This window comes from Ailuropoda melanoleuca, chromosome 19 (assembly GCF_002007445.2).
Source record: "Ailuropoda melanoleuca isolate Jingjing chromosome 19, ASM200744v2, whole genome shotgun sequence".
Taxonomy (NCBI): domain Eukaryota; kingdom Metazoa; phylum Chordata; class Mammalia; order Carnivora; family Ursidae; genus Ailuropoda; species Ailuropoda melanoleuca.
The window spans coordinates 10,128,302-10,150,155 of NC_048236.1; the positions used below are offsets into that span (position 1 = coordinate 10,128,302).

A 21,854-nucleotide genomic window follows, 5' to 3' on the forward strand; every position below is an offset into this window, starting at 1 on the left:
AAGTCCCCAAGATCACACACATGCAGTAGTAGTAGTAATAATTATTTTTTTAAAATAATGCTAACTAATCCTCAGATGAGGAACTGATGAGAAAATATGAAAAACAAATGACAAGTATTTACAATTTCGAAATCTTGAGAGCTCCAAGCTCTGTGAGTACAAGCCGAGACTGGAAACAAACACCAGAAGTATTTTTCAATCATTAACACTTTATTATATTAATACTCAATATATTAATTTTTCTCCTAAAACTTTATATAACAAACATCATAAATAGATGGACAGTTTCCTTACAAATAGGAGCATCAGGCCAACGTCTCTATTTAGCAAATCTTAATAAACATGTGTACTAGATTCTTATCCCCATCCTTGCCACCCCACCCCACCCTGCCCAGCACCTCCCACACGCTCATATTGTGGTTACATTTTCTACATTTTCATCCACATGGAAGAGAATCTACCAACAGAATTCCCCGGGAATGGCACCGAATCACAGTGACGGCAGGGCTAGAAAGTGGTCGTCACTGCACACAAACAAGCGGGCCAGCCATGCCTTCCTTCGCATCCATCCATTTTCAAGGGGTTAGGGGCAGTGGAACAGCTCAGGACTAGGTTATGATTCGGAAGCACCAGAAAGTTGACACTATATCTAATACAGAGCTTTGAGAATTCCGGACAGGTCTTATCAAGAGGCCGATGAAGTGGAGAGAAGTGGGACCACAGAGGACTTGCTGCAGAGCGCTGGGGAAGGAGTGGCATTTCGGGGTTTCTTCAGCCAAGCTGACGTTCAGGCGTGCACATAGCGGACAATAGGAGTGACACAGGTGCAGCCCACTGTCACCAGCACTTTCTCCAGCCGGAAGGAGCGAGAGCAGCCCTGGGGTTCCCTCCGCAGGACCAGGAACTCCTGCTGGATGGGTACCGAATTCATGGAGCTGTCTTCCTGCCCCTCAGCATTGATGCAGCCCGAGTACCTGCACTGGGCCTCCGCAATCTCCGAGGGGAACCGGTGGGGGTCCCGGGTGATGCTGCAGGGGGAGCGGGCAAAAGCAGATGGTGAGACAAGGGAGAGGGAGATAGACAAATGTGGGCGTCCCACCGCACTGGGCACTTACCTGTAGAGGGGCATTTCCCAGCAACCCAGGGCTGCAGCCAGATGGCCTGGGTTCAAACACTACCCTCTGGCAGGTGCTTAACTACCTAAGCCTCTTTCCTCCATTCTAAAATGCGGGTTCTCACAGGTCTCTTTCATCGGACTACTGAGGATATTCAGTGATACAAAGGCACATGAAACACTACATGTTGGCATTCAATAAATGTCAGATCTTTTATTTTTCATTACACTGTCATAATTATTATTCATCCTTTGCTAGATATATAAAATATCAGTAGAAGGTCTCCTAATTATCAGTCTACAAAGCCTGCTGCTTGGAAAGGAAAACCAAAGCCCCAGAGGTCTTTGAATCCAGCACATTCTCTCAGTTTCTTCCTTCATAGCCCCCTCTGCCAGGAGGCACAAAGGCAGCAAAGCCATGCCAGCCAACTTGCCACCATACACACTCCCTTCCTTGTAGGAAGCCATGCAGGAGCCCCAGAAACACTTCTAATTGCCCTGGAATCTGTTTTCATACTTCTATTTGGAGCATATAGATGAGTGCTTGGTATTCCCAGATCCGACACATCAGACAATATCACAGGACAGTACCCTGAACACCCCATCCCCATCTTGCATCCCCTCTCCAAACTGGCCTTCCTTGTCCACTCTGCCCTCCTCCCCATTCCTTGAAGACTGATGTCTAATCTGAGTGGATCACTCCACACTGACTTTTCTGGTTCCCACTTATCCCCATGCAGAGATCATTACGGGGGCTGCTTTAAAGAGCCCTCTTCCAACACAGAAAGGTTTGTCAATTCCAACCTAGGGCTTCAAGAAGCAGGAAAGCAAACTAGCAGGACCTCTGACCACATAGGAGGACCTAGCCCAAAACAGCAAGAAAAAAATGTGAGCTCCCGGGCAAAGTGGGATTTCTGTTTTTAAGGGTAAATATTAGGGCTTTAATTTTTTTCTATATTTCCTAAATTTTCTACTTTATGATTAGAATAAATTAACATATTTTTCAAAAGAATGTGAAGATCAGTCTCATTTACACTTACTTGTAATCCCAGGGGGAGCTGGAGCGGTTCTGGAAATCATTTGAGATGGGAATACCCTGGTTTTGCCTGAGGATACGGATGTCAACCCTCACACTATTATCCTCCAGAGGAGGGCACAGGGCAGCATCCCCTGCTTTTGGGTTTTTCCGAGCTGCCACCTCCCTCAGGAGGGTGAGCCCCAGCACCACCAGCAGCAGGGACTTGACCTAGAAAATAGAGAAGGTTGAGTTGGTTAGGGACTCTGGTGTCATTTGCTGGCAAGAAGCACCCCATGCGCTAGCTGAACTCAGAATCCCTGGTATTTTATGAGACCATGGCTTCTTTCTGAACCTCAGGTCCTCATCTGGAAATGGGAACAGTCACACATGAAGATATCAGGGTGCCAAACTGAGTAGTAAACTCAGTAGCCTCGTGATTGAGCCTCCCACGGTCTGACAGCTCCTCAACAGTGGGACAGAAAGGTATCAGGATCTGGGACTGGGTTTAAATCTTGAACTGGCCTCATCACTGAACCTCTGGTTTCTCTTCTTTCCAACTGGATTATAATACTTGCTTTATAATAATATTCCCAAGATTAAATGTTATATTCTATGGAAAGCACCTATAAATTTATCTAATAAAAATAAAGGATTAATAAATGATAGTTTTTGTTTTTATTTCCAACCTCATATTTCATGAAGTCTCCACAAAATCCTTCCTCCCAGCCATCCCTCCACCTAGAATACACTGCCCTACCTCTATCTATCCAAATCCTACCCTTCCATCAAGGACCCACACAAAGGTGGTCTTCTCCAGGAACTGTCTCTAAAGTCATTCAATTTGAAATATGTTCATTTTTCTTAAATCATAAAGCACTTGCCATTTGGCATTGAATACCATAGCATTCAAGTGCCATGTCTTTATTGTCTGGAAATGTACTATTTTTGTTCAGGTCTGACAGACACCTATTGGATTGTAAGTTCCTGCAGGAGAACATATCACAGAACAGGTGCTCCACAAATACTTTCTGGATGAATGGAAGAGCAGGTGAGTGAATGAATGAACAAAACAATACAGTTAAATTCAAAGCATTAAGAAAAACACTGCACAAAACCAACTACAGCAAAGTTCCAATTATCCATGCTCTTTGAAAGAAGCAGGGCCACTAATGACACACAATAACAGAGAATATGGAAACTGTCTTTAGCTCTGGAACATATATTTTTTATACTTACATCGATATATCGGTCTATCTGATGTTACGGGAATGCAAGAAGAAAGAAAGTTCTCTGTGAAGACCTAACTAAAAGAAGAACTAAAAATCTCTCCAGCTTCCCTTTGTCGCAACCGCGTTCTGCTCACCCCACCATCACCACCGGCCCTTACTGGGGACGGACAAGGCCCATCACCAACTCTCAACATAAAGCAGGACAAGAGCTGAAGTGCACTTACTTTCAATCTCTGGGTTCAATGCTGTTCAGGCTCACACCCTTCATGGGTTAAGGTAGGGGTGGCGATTTAAACGTGTCTGTTTAAAGGACCTCCTTTTTACATTCTACAGATGCTGGAGGCAAGCAGTGACAAGAGTATGCAGAAAGGTCACGGTGTCAGTTTGCTGTACTAAGGTAGCTGATACTAAAACGAAGTTGAAATCAAGATTGACTCTGATAAGCCTGAAGTAGGCTGATTTGTCTTCAGATAATCAGCACTTGTCTACTTTCATCTGCTACAATCATTCATTCATTCAACTCTGTTTTGACTCCATATGTGGTGACTCAGGACACACGCTCTGGAGTCAGATGTCCTGGGTCCGTAACTCAGTTTCAGGACTCTGACTAGCTGCGATTCAATTTCCTCCACCAGGAAATGTAAAGATTAAATGAAATGATCCACATAAGGCAGGAAAAGCACTGCCAGCACATGGTAAGGATTCAAAACAGGGGGCTATTAAGTCGACCTTGTCTGAAGACAAACAGTGGACAGGAAAGATGTGGAATTTGCCCTCATGCAGCTTCTGTCTAGACAGAGTGCTATGAAATAAGTTCTAAAAAGTTAAAAGATGCCTACTGTGACCACAGGGTCCTTGGCTTCCCAAGCCTACCAATCACTTCTTTGGTTTCTTAAGAAAATTCCTCCTGTGTATTTCCTCTTTCCTCTTCGGGATCAAATTCACTGAGTCACTTCTAGCTTTCATTATCAAAGCTTTGAAGTCACTGTATCTTTGGGTTATATGATTCAGCAATCATTTCCATGCTTCTAACAAATCATTATATTTGCTTATATTCTTGGAGTATTTTAGAACACACCTTCACATCTCATTGAAAACTGGATTCTCACAACCCCCTCACGAGGTAGGTAGAGCTAGTATTAATTATCCAGTGAGACTGGTGAAAAGAGTCATGCCTGAAAACTAACAAACAACTTGGTTGTGTTCACCAGCCTGTTGGTGCCAGTCTGGGGACTCAAACCTAGCAGTGGTCAGTAGTGTTGCCATTGAAGTCCGTTATTATTATCAATATATAGCCACTCATGGCGTTTAATCTTAGCTTTGTCCCACAGGAGGAGCCAAGCTTTGTAAGCAATGTGATAGCTGTGTCAGAACTGCATGAGCGTTGGAAGTCACAGAGCTCTTTATCAGGAAATCAGATGATGCCTGCAAATCACTCTAGTTTGTTCCACAAAGCTTTTGATCTGCAACTATAGATTTTAGTGGTTATGCACCAGGGGCTTTGATATGGCTCTTGCTGATTCTTAAGAATGACATACACAGCACTTCTTCTCTGAGAGGTTCAGAGCATCTTATAGATTTGAATTCTTATAGGTCACCTCTGAGGCAGATAAATAGATATCACTCCTACTCTGTACAACAGGAAACGGAGGCAAGAGAACACACCAGTGAAGGTGGGCAGTATCAGGACATTGACAGCCCAACTCTACTGCAAGCTCACCTGAGACCATCTGAGTATTTGTCTCCTGAACTTCTCTGTGATGTGCACTTACAGGAATGTTCTCCAGAGCCTGGCCAGTTCCTAGGTCCACAAGAATTTGCCTCAACTGCTTATTGAATATGTCCTACCTGCCTGTACCTCCCAGCTTCTAATCATATTCTAATGCCCCTTGTACCACCATGTTTCTTGCAGATGGCCCAACAGATTACTTCAAACAAACAAGAAATAGAAATGGCTTTGGAGCACAAAGCCATCTGACAGATTTGTTTAGACACAATGGCTTCAAATTTAGAAATATTGCCTCTGAACCATTCATGGAAAAATGTACTGTACTTGAGGCTGATAAACCTAGATTCATATGCCAGTTCTTATGTGTACAGTACCCAGTGATGTTGAATCACTTGGCTTAATTGAGCTGTTTTTCATCTGTATGATGGAGAAAGTGGTCCCAATCTACTTCCCTGGGCTGACAAGAGTTTCAGAGGTAAAAATAATAATATTATTGATATTAATATTTAACATATTGAATGCTTTCTCTATCTTTACTGGTTAATATATTAAAATGGCCAATTTAACTAAAATCTAAGCCATTTCAGAGTACAGATTAAGTCATTCTCAATGATATCAATTAATCTCCCAAGAAAACCTCTGAGGGAAATGCCATCATTATTCCCTTATACAGTTAAGGGAATAATTATGCACAGAGCAGCTAAGTCATTTACCCAAAATCCCACATTTAGTAAGTAGTGGAGCCTGGTCTGTCTGACTCCAAAGCCTATGCTCCCCAACTATTGCACTTTGCTGCATTTCTGGTATTCTCTAAAACAATACATAAATATAACATAGCATTTTCATCACCACATGCCATGACCTTTTATGAAATCCAAGCTTTTTTAAGTTACATGGCTTGTAAATGGAGAAAAAAGAAAAAGAGGGCTTATTTAAGCATTGGCTTATATGGCGTATAATTTCCCAAAACCTGTTTTCAAGTTCCTCTACATTATATTCTTCCCAGGTTTTACCTGACTAATGCCAGGCAAGACTGCAGACCCAGAAGAGGTGGATCTCCATCACACTAACATCTCTCTCTCCTCCATGAGGAATGAGGCAATGCAAAAATAATGAGCTAAGACATAGCAAATTCCCCTCCTCTGGGAGCTATCCAAAGTTCAATACTGAGTGGTTTCACTTCCTTCATCCTGGGCACTCTTTGTCTACTACAATTGTAGTCTTAGTGGAATCATTAAACCTTTTGGGCCCCCACTTGCCTTGGCTAAAATACGTGTGCACGTATCCTAAAAGGCTGGAAGTCCCCATGATGAGATAAGAGTTTTAGACCAATGTAACTCTATAATGGTGGCCACAGGGAAGGTCATGTTCAGCTGTCTGTGACACCAGAGGTGAGCAAGCTATCAACCACCTATGCAAAAGCCACCATATGAGAAGCTATGCTTTGCACCCCATTATAACTTCTAGTAATTTGTTCTTTTTCTCCACCAGACAGGGCTCAAAATTAAAATCAGTTCTGTTCTTAAGAAATATTCTCAATAAAGATGCCAATGAAGCCTAATTCCTTAGAAATCTGCTCTCCTGAAATCCTAGGGATGATGGCTACAAAAGAGGAATTATTTGTACTCACCATGGCCGTGTTGCGCAGGACAGTCATTGTCATTTTGCTCTGGTTGCCTGCTTTGCGTAGTAAATTCTTCCTGTGTGTGTGTCACCCTGTATATGCCTGTGCTGTGTCAATGAGAGTACCTGTCAATTTTATAGCAATCACTGTCCTTATTTCGATTGACCTCCTTACTGTCTTAGTTGTGGTTACCCCAGAGTTACTGACGAATGTAGTTTTTTTTTCTATTCCACTTCCTGAAGGGGAATCAGAGAGGGACCCTAAAAGGGGATGACGGAAAAAGGACCAAATCTTCCTTTTCTTCCACCCCCTTGCCCTCAAATTACAGCAAAATTCTTAACTAATTTACTACAGAGATGAACCAAATTACAAACTGCTGTCATGATCTTTTATGTTCTTCCCCAAACGGCTAACGATTCTTGTCACGCACCATATGTTCTACTTTCCAGTCATGCAATATGAACCATGATTTAAATGGGAGATATGTCATCCTTAGAGGGTCCTTGGTATTAAATGAGAGGACTCTCTTTAGCTCCATTTTATGAATGGGAAAACAAAACCAAAGAAATTAATGACATCAGTAAGAAATTCAGAATTATATCCACGGGTAGTTTCAGAGACTCCCTGAACAAATTCTATTTTAACCCAATGTTTAAAATCCTACTGATGCTTAATAAATAATCATTTTCATAAAACATATAATTGAACATTATCTTAGCTATCTCTCTCCTTTTTTTTTAAGATTTTATTCATTTATTTGACAGAGAGACAGAAAGCCAGTGAGAGAGGGAACACAAGCAGGGGGAGTGGGAGAGGAAGAAGCAGGCTCGCAGCAAAGCAGGGAGACTGATGCGGGGCTCAATCCCAGGACCCTGGGATCACGCCCTGAGCTGAAGGCAGATGCTTAACGACTAAGCCACCCAGGCACCCCTATCTTGGCCATCTCTGATTGAGGATTTCTTTTTTTACAAAAATGAGTTAGCAAGTAGAACTTTTAAATGCTCTAACATAATTTTAAATGACCTACAGAAAACTAATTTTTTCAGTTCCAATTCAAGTCAACAAACATTTATTAAGCACATACTATATTTCTGGTTTTGTATTCTAGGGATACACAGATATTTCTGAAATAACAGTAACTTACTTTTTTTTTTTCAATCTCCAGTAAGATCAGGGAAAATTACCCATGCTCTTTTAAAAAGGCAGGGTACACTCTAGCAGGCAAGCTACTTTTCTATCACAACATGTTTGAATAACTTTCCTCCATTTTCTTTAAATGAAGGAAATGAAAAGGAAGCAGCTCTTGGGTTCATTGGAAGCCCTCCAAGACTGATCAAAATTCTTCTGTGATTATGAGCCTTTCATCCATATTTCTCCTCCCTATGCCTGTGGATTCTTCTCTGCACCTCTCCTCTGGATCAACGAATTTAACTCCTGTAAGAAGGCTTCCTTGAATCATTCCCTCAGGAATCTTTCCCTTCCTCGTGACCTCTGTGCTCATATTTAGTCTATCTCATACTTGTGTGTATGTTTTAGGAGGGTTTTCTGAGGGCTTCATGGACTTAGGGTAACTTTAGTTTCTCCTCCCCAATGATCTCTACCAGCGTCCTTCTCTAAATATACATCCCCAAATCTACAACCTAAATTAAAAGAGTACATTTTCTATGCATATTCAGATTCAAGACAAGTCCCCTAGCTGACCCCTTCCAGCCAGACTAAAGCCCCTAGGCCACTGTATTAGAGAATTTTCAAGGCCGTGCCAGATATGTCCTTCCATAGATTCAGGGAAGTTAGCACATAAATCAAGAGCCATGTTTTCAAAGTTGCTAATTATCAGTCATGCTACCAAAGCAATATATGCAATAGACCCTTAAAAGCATATGAAATTGAGTGGGTTGAGTCACTTGCTTTCGTTGGTGGTCTCTTCTCTACTCAGAGCCAAATCTCAATGCATAGAAGACTACACCAGCCCTCTTGAAAGAAGGAACAAGTAAGTTACTTTGAATTAAGAGTGCCTGATTCAGGGCGCCTGGGTGGCTCAGTCGGTTAAGCATCCAACCCTTGATTTCAGCTCAGGTCATGATCTCAGGGTCGTGAGACTGAGCCCCACAACGGGATCTGTGCTCAGCATGGAATCTGCTTGAGATTCTCTCTCCCTCTCCCTCTGCCCCTTCTCCTACTCACACTCTTGATCTCTCTCTCTAAAATAAATAAATAGATTGATAGATAGATAGATAGATAGATAGATAAAATCTTTAAAGAGTGCCTGATTCAGTACAAGAGGATTTGCTGCTGCATTGCAGAGAATTAAATGGCCCTTTATATAAGAAGGAAACTGACCTTTTACACCCAGCAGTCACAAAGTCTTCCCTCATCAGGGTAAACATAAGTAAGTCATCAAGATATCAAACTAGTAACAAGATATCAAACTAGTAACCAGCTATCGCCAAGTTCAAACTGAATCAACAGATCCAGATCACCATTTCACCTAACATTTATTAAGCATGTCTTACATTGTAAATTATGTGCCAATACTAGGGACACAATAACAAATATATGATTAACACGCAGCTGGTTATGGTGGATGCCCTTCATTGAATACCCCTGTACCACCCATGACCCAAGCTGTTACCACCCTTTCAGAGTTTCAGTAATACACGTGGAACTGTCATTCAACTCACTGAATGCCAGGAAACTCTAAGCAGAAGTCCAAGAACCCACAAAAAGAGAGGGCAGAAGATGTAGTTCCAAGAACAAGTAACACACTGCCTCATGTGTGCTAAAATATTATAGCTGGTCAGACAGTCAAGTTAGCAAGATTTTTTTATGCCCTACTATGTGCTGGAAGCCATGCCACACGTTTGTTGGGGCTACTCTTACGGGAAATAGACTTTACTATTATAGTCTCTACCTTAATGAGTTTAAAATCTAGTTAGGGAAAGAAAGCAAATACATATATATTAATTGATAAGACGATAACATGAGACTGTTGGGGATATTGAGAGTTAAACATACACATTTAGTTTACATTGGAGAGATTTTATCCTCAAAAAAGGTATATCTGATCAAGATATGCAGTCATAATCTAGCAGTATGTGTGTGGATATAGAAATTGATGGCTAGAAGTGAGGAGTACCACAGCAAAAGGCTAAAATAGCAGCATGATTAATAATGGTCAGGCAGCAGGCTGCGATGACATGGCTATCGTAGGCTAGATTAATGATGACCCATGTTATGCAATGGCAAAATATTTAGTAAAATTATTACCTGCAATAACCTAGAGGTACAATAAGAGCTGTAGAGAAAGAGATTGGAAAACAGAAGGTTAGTTGTGTATGTTAGATGCTATTGTCTGCATTTGACAAGGTAATGCAAGGAAGCGTTGGCGAGTTTACAAACAAAATGAAAGAGAATGAAGAGAGTCCAAAAATTCAGAGCCATAAAAAAACCCTATTTCTATACTATTCTAACCCCTGTTTCTATACTATTCTATATCTATACTCTAAAAACAAAAGATAGATTGAAAAGCCTTCGAGGGAGAAATGTCCAGTAAAACCTTTCAACCAATAAACTTCCTACAGGCAAGAATCAAAATGAAGCATCTAGTAAATGCTCTTAATTCTGTAAAAGGACTCAGAATAAAGAGTGTAAGGGTATAGTTCTAGTAATCTACCACTAAATCAAGAGAGGGAGAGAGACTTACAGGAATGAAAAAGCAAAGCAATAGAGAGTTCTGGGAATTATACCATGAAAAGAACCAACTTAGATAAAAGTTCACTAAGTTTTTGAGAGTTCTCAAAGTTAGTCACAAACCAACTCTCAGTCCTGTAACCATCTAGGAGCAGGAAGCAAGGCCCCAAGGAAGGTATATTCGCCAACACTATTTCAGATGTGGCCAGAGATCACTGGGGGGGGGGCGGGGGAGAAAACTCCCAGGAGGTGGAGCCAGGGACCACATGAGTACTCAGGAGGTGAACCCCTCTCAAAAAACAGAATCAGGGTCTAATCAAAGAACATCCCACATGCCCTGGCTATGGGATCCCCACAATGTCAACCAAGCAGGATTTCAAAGTTGTTACAGACCAAAACTATTATGCACCTCCCACTCTCTCTCTTTCCAAGTCTAAGTGTTTTATCCCAGTCTAACCTGACTGATAGAAACATTAAGTAATCTTACAGGCTTTTCTGTTTATTTTCATTTTTTTAATCAGAGGTCTGACTCCTTATCAAAATGGCCAGTTGAATGATATCATCATATACAGGTCTAAAGAATACTTATAAGGAATTAAATGCAAAAAATAAACTGAGACTATCATTTACTATCTTATTCACTAAACACAAGCTATTAGTTTATAATCTAACCTCAGTCTTATCTCCAAATGATATTAAAACACTGCTTTCTAATTTCCCTGAAGCACTTCTTTATGTTAGAGTCAGACCTTTCTGAATGCGGGCTTTTAATGCCCATCTTCAAGCTTCTTGCAGCTCTTTTCCTTCTCAATCACAAAAATTCTTCCTCTGCTTAGGCTATTCAAACTAATCAAATACATGGCTTATTTGCCTTTTTAGTCCCTAGATCATTTAGAAAATCCACGTCTCATTCCCTTTAGAACCTTACCTCTCTGTCCCCTGTTGAAGAAAACCACAAAAGACCACATTTGTTACAGATGTAAAGCTACAGACCCCACAAACTCCACATAACCCTTTTTTCCTCCTTTTAATGCAAAAGGTTATTTCCTGTTCCAGGATTCTTTGTGCCTGTTAATTCAGTTTCACCTATTTTGTTTGAAGCTAAATTCAAACTCATTATGAGCTTTCTAGAATCTCCAGAAACTCACACTCCATAGCGACCAACCCCTCTTTTTTTAAGTTGAACACATTTTCACTGTGAAAAGATTTTCCAGAATAAACAACTCTCCTTTTGATTTAACCACTAGAAAGCGCTTATTACAATGATCATTTGTCAGTGAAAATATGATGACAGGATTCTCATACACTGATGTTTGTGGGCATAGGGATTACGTGTGGCTTAGGTCAACAGGGATAGAAAACACAGAAAAGGCCTCCTTCCCCTTCTCTCTGTAAGTGTCTCAATATGTGTGTGTGTGTGTGTGTGTGTGTGTGTGTGTGTTCTGTCTGTCTGTCTAAAAAAAGAGTACAATTCCTGATCATCTGATGAAAAAATGAATCTGTGTGAAGAGTTGCAGTGAAGAGAGATGAAGGAAGAGGACTGGAGACAAAAACTGACAAAGAAGAAAAGTAAAGGGGAAGGGAAAGACTTAACAAAGGAATTTCCCCAGGGTGCTGTGTGAGAATCCTGGATGAAACAGGGTTGAGGTCACTGCAGAAAATTCCAGATCAAATGAGGGACCCCTCAATTCTGAATCTATTCTCTGGACTGTGGAAGCTTTCTGCACCAGAGTTTTATCTCCTTGTTAACAAAAACACCATTTATTAAGTGCTCACTCTGTGCCAGTCACTGTGCTGGGCACCTAAACTAACATGGATAAGAAGAAAAATAAAAGTACTGTCCAAAAAAAAGAAGGAAATCACCAGGACAGTTTCCTCCACACAGGAGAGCCGTGAATTTTATCTTAGACCAGATGGCACCTCTGTTTTGGAGAAAACTTACTGTGGGCCTTTTGGGAAGTGCAATGATAGAGACTTTCTCTATCCAGAGTAAATACAGGGAGGAAAATACTGTTCTTCCAGGGCAGAAACTGAGAGCGAAGGTGCTACACATACAAATAACAGGAATCTGAGTTACCCCCGGAGGGAAGAGAAATGAGGGATGCCGGTGAGAAAAGTGTGGTAGCTGACAGAGCAGGAGAACTTTAAAGAGTCAGGAGCCTAGTCTTCAAAGTGTTTCCATGCCTACATTGTACATTAATTGTCTTCCATTAATTCCAGGTCTAAAATCGTTTACACACAAGAGTCCCACAATGTTGACATAGATGCAAAGTGAGGCGGAGAGAGGACACAGTCTCAGAAACAGAGGCAGCAGGAGTGGAGCAAACAAACATTTGCAGTGATAGAGTAAACACCGCCCCCACACCCCCACCATTCAGGAGGGTGTTGCTGCTCAGCGTGATCCTGGGAACTTGTTAAAAAGGTAGAATCTTGGGGCCCCTGGGTGGCTCAGTCAGTTTAGTGTCTGCCTTCAGCTCAGGTCATGATCTAGGGGTCCTGGGATTGAGCCCTGCCTCGGGCTCTCCACTCAGCAGAGTGTTTGCTTCTCTCTCACACTCTCCCTCTGTGCTCTCTCTCTCAAATTAAAAAAAAAAAAGGTAGAATTTCATGGTGCCTAGATGGCTCAGTTGGTTGAGCTTTTGACTCTTGGTTTTGGCTCAGGTCGGGAGTCTGCTTGAAATTCTCTTTCTCCCTCTCCCTCTGCCCCTCATCCCTGCACACTCTCTCTCCCTCAAATAATAAATAAGTAAATCTTAAAAAAAAAAGAAAAGGCAGAATCTCTGTTGACAGATATTAACTAGACTTATTGTGGTAATCATTTTGTAATGTATACAAATATCAATCACGCACTTGAAACAAATATAATGTCATGTATCAATTATATCTCAATTAAAAAAGAAAAACAAAGGAAGCGGTGTACACTAAAAGAAATTAAAATAGAAAATGTATGAAAAAACAGTTTAACCTCAAGAGTAATCAAAGTAATGCAAATTAAACTAAGATAGCATATTTAGCCTATCAAACTGGCATAGTTTTTTTTAAGATTTATTTATTTATTTATTTATTTATCAGAGAGAGCGCACAAGCAGGGGGAGCAGCAGGCAGAGGGAGAAGCAGGCTCCCCACTGAGCAAGGAGCACTCGATCCCAGGACTCTGGGATCACAGCATGAGCCAAAGGCAGACACTTAACTGACTATGCCACCCAGGTGTCTCAAATAGGCATAGATTTTTAAACATGCAATATGAATAGGAGAATAGGGAAAAGGGGCACTTTCAGGTATTACAGATAGGAGTGTTTTGGTACAATTTTGTGTAGGTCATTTAATAATATGGAGCAAAAACCTATAAAAAGGTCCACCCCTGGGAATTGTTCTAGATAAATACAGATGCACTCATATATCCACATACAAGGATATTTAGTGGGGAAAATTGAAAGTGCCCTAGATTTCCAACAGTAGAGTAATGGTTAAGTAAATGTCAGCATGCAGAATTATAGAACTTTTATAGCCATTAGAAATTGTTTTCCAAGAAAATTTAATAACTTTAAAAATACCTCTGTTGTAACATTTGTTGAAAATATCAAGACATAGTTCATATAATGCATGACTTTGTATGTATAGATACATACATACTAGGTATATGCATACATGTATATATGTGTATATGTAAATGGACACTCATAGAAAAGTGCCTGAAAATATATACAAAAAAAAAAAGTAGAATCTCTGGTCCCCACCCCAAACCTATTGAATCGGACTCTGCATTTTCACGGGAGTCCCATCACATGAAAGTCTGGGATGCTTTACGGAACCTTTAAAAAGTGTTGAGATTTCCGGTAAAATCACAGCGGGGCTCACTTGATGCATTACATTCTCTGAAGCAGAAATGGAGAGTCAAGTTCCCTGGAAAAGTGACTGGGACAGGAAAACCTGAGCATTAAATCTCAAAGCTGTACGCCCTCATAGCTAAGAACCATAAGATTCCTCGGTGAGGGCAGGATGAAGGGAATAATAGGACAGTGAGGTTGTTCCGTGTCATAATTCAGCAATAGCTGCTTTGGGGTGGCCTAACCAAGCTACCCGCAGGCTAGCTGCAAGCAACTCGGGTTTCGTGCAGGCTTTCACTTACTCAGCAGCCAAGCTGATTTCCTGCATCGAGGTGGATGGAATTAGTCAACATAAGACCCGAGTGCCGATGCTTGGGGAAAGCCCGAGTGAGTATCTGTCAAATGCTGTCGAATTTTCCTGGCTTCCTCCCACTAAAATTTCTCCTGTTTGTTTCTACCAGGGTCATACAGGAACCAGGGATCAGCAATGTTTGCTCCTGGATTTCCCCACCATTGTCATACTGACAACCAGCAAAGTTCTGGGGTGGAGAATTGGGATGGCCAGTCTAGCCCCAGAAAGATGACCTTGCACTCCAGGTTAAATTGCCAATTCTTTACATATTGGCTCTAGTCTAATGTGTGGTCCCAGGCCAGTTCATTAAAGAAAGTCACCTTCCCAAACTTGCCACATGAGAGAAACTCATTTTTCAGCTTCTGCTCCACAAAATGTTTTCCGAGCCCTTGCTCTCTCTGGGCCAGTTCCTTTTTCCTGGACTGACCCTTTCAGTTCTTTCTGCTCATTTAGGTTCGCCACAAATTCTTAGCCTCTTCCTCAAAATCCATCTCCTCTGACTGGTAACCCACTTGTATCTTTCCCTTTTCTGATCTCTCAACTTACTCTCATGCCATTTCACTAAGCATTTACTTAGAGACAAATTGTATACTGTCCACTTGAAAAGCTATTTGTGCATGCTTTCGCTTTTTAAGTTTTCAAGTGTTTATTCCTACTGTGTTCTCTGGATCTTACACTCTTTAAAGGAGACAACTGTGACTTCTGTTTTATGTTACCACCACTCCTACACCCCCAGCAAAATATCCTATTCATACCTAGTACTCTGAATATTTACTCACTTGATTTAATTTGATGTTGACACTAGTTTATTGTTTCTTCCACCTAGTTTCTTGCTGATGAAGGGGATCAAAATATGCAGGAAAAGCTCTCTGCCTACACACCCCCCGACCCAGTCTTTCTGTCTAAAAGCAGGGCATAAATTTCCCTTTGTAAAGGTGTGTCCTTCTCCCATTACGAAGAGGAGGATAACATACTCACGGGAGGTAACTCCTATCAATGGTGAAGTCCCAACTGGAGTCTGCATAACAAATCCTACTAAATATCCTTATCTTTTATTAGTTTCCCCCACATACCTACCTTCCCATAATTTACTTCCCCTAGAAGTCCAACTCTTTGTCTAGTTACTTTTACATAGCTTATCACTCTTTGTTAAAACAGAATATGATTCCCCACATCTAACCACTTTTTTGGTCCTTCCTACCTCTTCCATGAAGACTTCCAGATACATATGTAATAAACTCTTTTTCCTGTTAATCTGTCTTTTGTCAGTTTAATTTATAGGGCCTGGATGGATAACCTAAGAGGGTGCAGGAGAAAGTTTTCCTCCCCTACATTACTTTCAATTCCTAATAGATCAGATGGGCTGCCCCAAAAATTATTAAAGAGGGTTATTTTGAACAAGAGAAAATTTACACACACATACTATTGTTTTCAAGTATTTGGAAGTTTTGTAAAATGGAGGGAGATTAGACTGTCCACCAGAAGGTCACACCAAGATGTTGGAGAATATCAGGTAGTGACATTCCAGAGGGCAATTATACATCAGGGGTCTCTTTAGACTGGACCTCCTTGAAGGTCTCTTCAACTTTGGGATCTATGAAAACCAAAAACAAAACAAAACAACAAAAAAAGTATTGATATTTTAATTAAACCCGCAATCTCAGTCTTGGGAGTAGGGTATTTATGAGTGTGTACATGTGGGTGGATACAGTTATGTATCTTCTGCCCTTTTCTTCAGTTTTTTCCTCTTTCTAAGGAAAACGATCACATGACTCCAAATGCTAAAAATTCTGCGTACGTTTCCCACAAAGATCCAGGTTAAGAAGAGAATAACTTGGGGGTGGGGGGAAGACCAGAGAAAGAGCACCGAAACAACCACCCTTCTGAGAAATGTGTTACTTTCACTCCTGCATGGGACTGACTCACAGTGATGACTCTGGGGCTCCCCTCATTTGCGTAGCAATACCGTAGAGTAGCAGGATGAAATGCATTTCCTGCAAGGGGCAGTTCATCCTTGCAGAGGTGAGGGACTGAAGGGGATACAAGGGAGAAGGGTGGGAGAGGAGGAAAGGAGAGTGGAAGGGATGTGGGAAGGAAAAGTGGAGCCCGTGGGAGCAGAGAGCAAGTGCTCCCCAGTTAGCAGGCTTGTTCCACAGCTCCCTCCGTTGCATTTGACCCAAGAGGAAATCAGAAGAAGGTGGATGGGGAAAGACATCAGGGAAAAAACAGGCGTACTTATTTAAGCTGGGGAGAAAGCTTCCTGTAGATTGCACGTTTATGTCCATTACCCAGGTTTTATGCTAAGCAAATAACCCAGAGAACACCACTGTTGACTCTCTTATTGCATGACACCTCTCATACCCTACAAATGCAAGTGTCCAGAGCACCCCTTCACCTGGTCCCCAACTCACAGTAGCCATTAAGGCAGGAAGGTACCTCTTTACTTTTGCTGTTGGCCTCCATCACAGATGTCTGGAGCTGCACAGGTCTTTGGGGGTAATCTGGTTCAACCCCCTCAGCTGATGATGGAGGTTGGATGGCTTTCCCAAAGACTACCTCTGGGGGAGGAGCCAGGCTTGGACAGAGGCCTCTTAACTCCCTCTAGTATCCATCTTCAAATAAATGGGCTCTTCTCTCCAACTCTTCCAGGGCCATTTTTCTCTTTAACAAAGTGCTGTCAAGGAAGGAAAGTGATTCTAATATTAATAGCTTTACATGGTAGGGAAAGCCCTACAGCTCACAAAGCATTTTCATAGACTTGATTTTATTTGCCTCTCACAATTGCACGAGGAAAAGATGATAAATCTCTCCGTTTCGCAAGTTAAGAAATTGAGACCTAAAAAGTGCATGGCAACTGTCCAAAGCCATGCAGTTTTCAAATAACAGAGTTTGCAATCCAAAACAGGGCTTCTGACCCCAAGAACAGAGAGGTAGTGCAGATGCAGGCTGGAGAAAAGTTTACAACACAGATGCCCAGGACACGGTGGAAAGGAGAACCAAGTCAAAGGATCAGCCCTGAAGAATGAGCAGCATCTTCTAAGTAATGTCTGGACTAGAGTCAGGACACCTGAGTGACTCTGCCTGTTCTCTGAAGATGAGGAGAAATATAACCAGCCTTTTACTTGTTTTATTCTTAACCCTTTTTAGCCTTTGCACATTGGTTTACACACATTTATCTGGGTGCCAACAAGATAAATGGAAACAAGAGCAGGCCAGATGGTTTCAGTGACAGCTCTTACAATGTCTTGCTCTACTGACTTTTCATCTCCAGTTCTCGAAGATTATATAGCTAGCGGTGGGAAGTTGCCTTCTCTGCACTTGCTGTTTGTAATGATAGAATTTTTAAAGCAATTCCGTTAAGTCTGAATTGCAAGTACTACGGAAGGTATTATATGGGAAGTACATAGTTTGAGATCTTAAAAATTAACCAAATCCTAACCAGAGTAAATTTGGCAATTTAAAAAAGGTGTGGGTGGGGGTAAGCAACATATCTAATGTCAGCAAGGATGTTGGACAAAGGGCATCCCTCATACATATGTGTGGGGATATAAATCAGTAATTTAGTGAAACACGTCTATAACTTTAATAATGTTCATATTTTGTCCATTATGTTTTATTAGTCATAGTAACATTTTTAAAAAGTAGAACTATGCACATGGTTCATCTCCAACTTTAGGCTATGTTTTTGGAGATTTTATCCACTTTATTATACCTCTCACTCAGGACTCCATCCACTTAAATTAATAGAATAGCAGCACACATATGTAAGATGGCATGAGCCAACCTTTCTATGCCAAGGTTAAATGTTGGTACTTAAAGGTAGGAAGGCTTAGTTTGCCACCAAAAGTACCTGCTGGGAAAATGATTATCAGAATGGTAGATCTCAGCAGAGGCTAATAACCTCCTACAGGCTGTGGGAACATACTCAGGGTTTAATAGTAAAAATATTTCACAAACAAATTTAGAATCTTAATTCTCTCCCTTGAGGAAAGACTGAATAGAATGAGCTAGGATTACATGCTGGTTAGTATCGGACCAGACAGAAACCAGCACTCATCACTGAGGCATCAGACCTGACAAAGAAAGTGAACTAGGTTTATATTTCAGCAAACTAAAACGAAATTAAACAAAAACAAATTTCATTCTAAAATTTTTTCAGGAATTAAATGAAACCCCTTGAGATAAATGGAAACATCCCAGAGTTCTACCCACAAAACAGGAAGCCCCAAAATCACTACCCTCAAAAAGGCTTTTTAACAAGATGCTAGAAGATTCATTCCGATCTGCTTCCAAGTGGTGCCAGGACCAACAACATGTCTTGTGGGTAGAACTGACACTGGGTGCTAAGAGTCATATGCATTACCAGAAGGGACTTCAGATCACCTATTTCAACCACCTCCCTTCCCAGATAAAGAAACCAAGCATTTCCCTCTGAGGAAGTGGGTTGCCCAGGCTGGCTCGCTAACTCAGCCACATACTGCCAGAAAACGGAGGGGAGGGGGGTGGGGGAATGGGATAGGCTGGTGGTAGGTATTAAGGAGGGCACGTATTACATGGTGCACTGGGTGATATACGCAAGTAATGAATCATGGAACTTTACATCAAAAACTAGGGATGTAATGTATGGTGACTAACATAATAAAAAAATTATTATAAAAAAAAAAAGGAACTCAAAGGCAGTGCCCTTGCTTCCCAGTGCGGGGCTCATTTCCTCTGCCAACTCTGGGCTCTCTGAAGAGATTTCCTTCCTGTGCAACCCGTGCACAGCACTTCACCTCCCCTCTTCCCTACTCTGAAGCTCGAGTGGTGATACCTGGCTCCTGGGAGGGGAGCGACCATGGCAGGGAAGATGGAGAACTCCCACAGAGCTCTTGCCAGGAGGGAGTAGTGAGGTGACCTGCCTTATTCCACTGACCAAACCCTTTGGGGAAACCTGACCTTAGGAACTTTGGAATCATCAGGATCACTGGGGATTGAAAACTCAGGAAAAATGAGAAGGGCATAACTGATTCTTTGGTTTCTGTGAGCCTTTCTCCTTATTACCTTCGTCCTCTGTGTTTTCCTAACGACCATACCTCACAGGGCTGTTGTGAGGACTGAGGTAACAGTGCCCACACCGCGCAGATCCCAGTCCCTGGGAGAAAGCTGACGAGCCCAGTGCCATGAGCTAGAGATAAGGGTCATTTCTGTGAGAAGCACTTGAGCCACACTGACCAAAGGGCAGGAACCATCAGGAAGTGGAAAGGCAGGGAAAAAAACAAAACTCAGGAACTCAACTAGGGGAAAATTGTCTCAAATGGCTTTGGTCAAAGGATCACTTTTTTTGTAAACACACCAAAATCAAACATTTCGTTTTCGTGAAACTTGGACTTTGCAGTAGTAACGGAAGTATCATGGAGTATTTCTGTGCTGGCAGGCACTTCTCACTTGCTCTTAGTTATGCCTCACAAGCACCCTCCAGGCAGTGAGTATCCCCACTTTACAGACCAAATAACAAGCAGCTCAACACTTACCCTAAGTTATTTGGTAAGTGGCAGAGGAGAGACCCCATTCCAGCAACTCTTACCAAATTGTCTTTTTTGACAGCTATCTTTTCATATTGACACTTCATTTATCTAGGAGAGTTAAGGAATAAGGTAGCATAAAATTTTCCAAGATAGGACATATTTCTCTAAGGCCCACAAACTATCTTAACTATTTCTATGGCAAAATTAAATGTAAACAGACTTCTCTTTTTGAGTGAACTATATAGATAATGTGTATTTTTTTGTCCTGGTAAATCTGGGCCATCACGGATCTTAGCGCTGTATGGCAGTGACACCCTCAAGGGAGAATGACCTCCAGAGAGGTCACCCCTACATGAGCGGCCTGTCAGTGCCTACAGCAGGAAGAGGAACATAAGGACACTGAGCAGGAACATATCCTTTAAATGCTTACCAACTTCTTTAATGTTACTGTAAGTTGGGAAATTACACACACACGCATTTTTAAAACACTGATGTAAAGACTCACTGAGTTCCTAACAGTAAATTTAACACAATTAGCATCTATCGTGGCTGCAGGATACATGGTCTTCTCCCTTCAATTCTTTTGCTTAGCTTGTAGAGCGCTGAAATGTCAGCAAGGTAAACTTGGCTTTACAGCTATTACAGACTGCTAGATCTGCCTACTCCTCTATTCTGCCTCAGTTTCTACAGGTGTGAAGGATAGTGAGTCCTACTGACAAAATGCTGGACCTTTATGGAAATGATCATTTGAGGAGACACCCCCTTTTCTTCATATCAGTACCCCATGGTAGACCACACCCCTTTTTGATACTCTCATGGCCCCCTCAATTCCTATAGTTCTTATTGTATATGCCCTCATTGTATTTTAAAATTTCTCATTGACACATTAGATATAAATCCCCAACTAGGAGGCCTCAAACGTGTGCAGTCCTATATTTGCACCCACTGCTGAGCAGAGCACAATACAGGACTCACTGCCAGTGCTCAGTTCATGTCAGATTCCACCCTGATGCCATTGCCCTCTCCTGACTCTAGATTATTTCCAATAGAACTTGGATCTCACATCTGGCGGAAAAAAAAAATCAAAGATGAAACTAGAATTCCCCATCTTCTGCCCCATGGTTTCACGGTAAGGTGTTCCCCTCATCAAAAAGGGAGAAGGAAGTACTTCACCAATCTTAGACCAACACAACCTCCTTTACAGAACAGCTTCCAGTTCATGTGACACAGGCCCCCATAAAGTCACTTTTTTTTTTGGTTTTTGGTTTTGTTTTTTTTATTAAGTAAACTTAAAAGTTCTTGGGAAGCTACTCAGAGCATTACAGCAGGAAAGAAGCCACCTGGGCACCTCCACAAACTTCCACGCAAAAAGATGAAGAGCTGCACATCCAGGTACAAGTGGTTTCACAAGGATCCTGTAAGGGGATCTCTTTATGGGCCAGAACTCACAGTATTGAGATGTCAGATATACCAGGTATTACATCGCCATGAAAGGGCTTTGATTCAGGCTCAAAAAGGCAGACAAAGGGTCAACTCTCCTGGACTTTCACTCACTGGCCTCCTGCGGCCACTTAGCTATTCCAAATTGGCAAAGTTTGGCTTGCACAACTTTAACTGATAAATGCTGGTGTCACTGAGGAAGAAAACTGCCTAAAGTCCTAAGCCCCAAGGACAGCACAGCAGCCTGCTGCCACCCTGTGGTGACTTGGTGAAAACGTGGAAGCAGCAAATTCTGCAGGGCAGGGCTTTCAAGGAAAACAAAAT

The 21,854-nt window shown here is 41.7% G+C and overlaps 1 protein-coding gene across 2 annotated transcripts; it reads right to left on the reverse strand.

Moving 5' to 3' along the window:
• Nucleotides 1-265: 265 nt before the first annotated feature.
• IL17F (interleukin 17F) lies at nucleotides 266-21,747 on the reverse strand. 2 transcript variants are annotated; one of them, XM_019795509.2, is made up of 4 exons: nucleotides 17,020-21,747; nucleotides 6,721-6,821; nucleotides 2,155-2,360; nucleotides 266-1,028 (listed from the first exon to the last, which is right to left on the reverse strand). In XM_019795509.2, the coding sequence occupies exons 2-4, from the start codon at nucleotides 6,751-6,753 to the stop codon at nucleotides 788-790; spliced, it is 480 nt and encodes a 159-aa protein (XP_019651068.1). In that variant the 5' UTR covers nucleotides 6,754-6,821; nucleotides 17,020-21,747; the 3' UTR covers nucleotides 266-787. The 2 variants fall into 2 exon arrangements, with proteins under 2 accessions (XP_019651068.1, XP_011218293.1); XM_011219991.3 differs by lacking the exon at nucleotides 6,721-6,821.
• Between the last annotated feature and the right edge of the window lie 107 nt (nucleotides 21,748-21,854).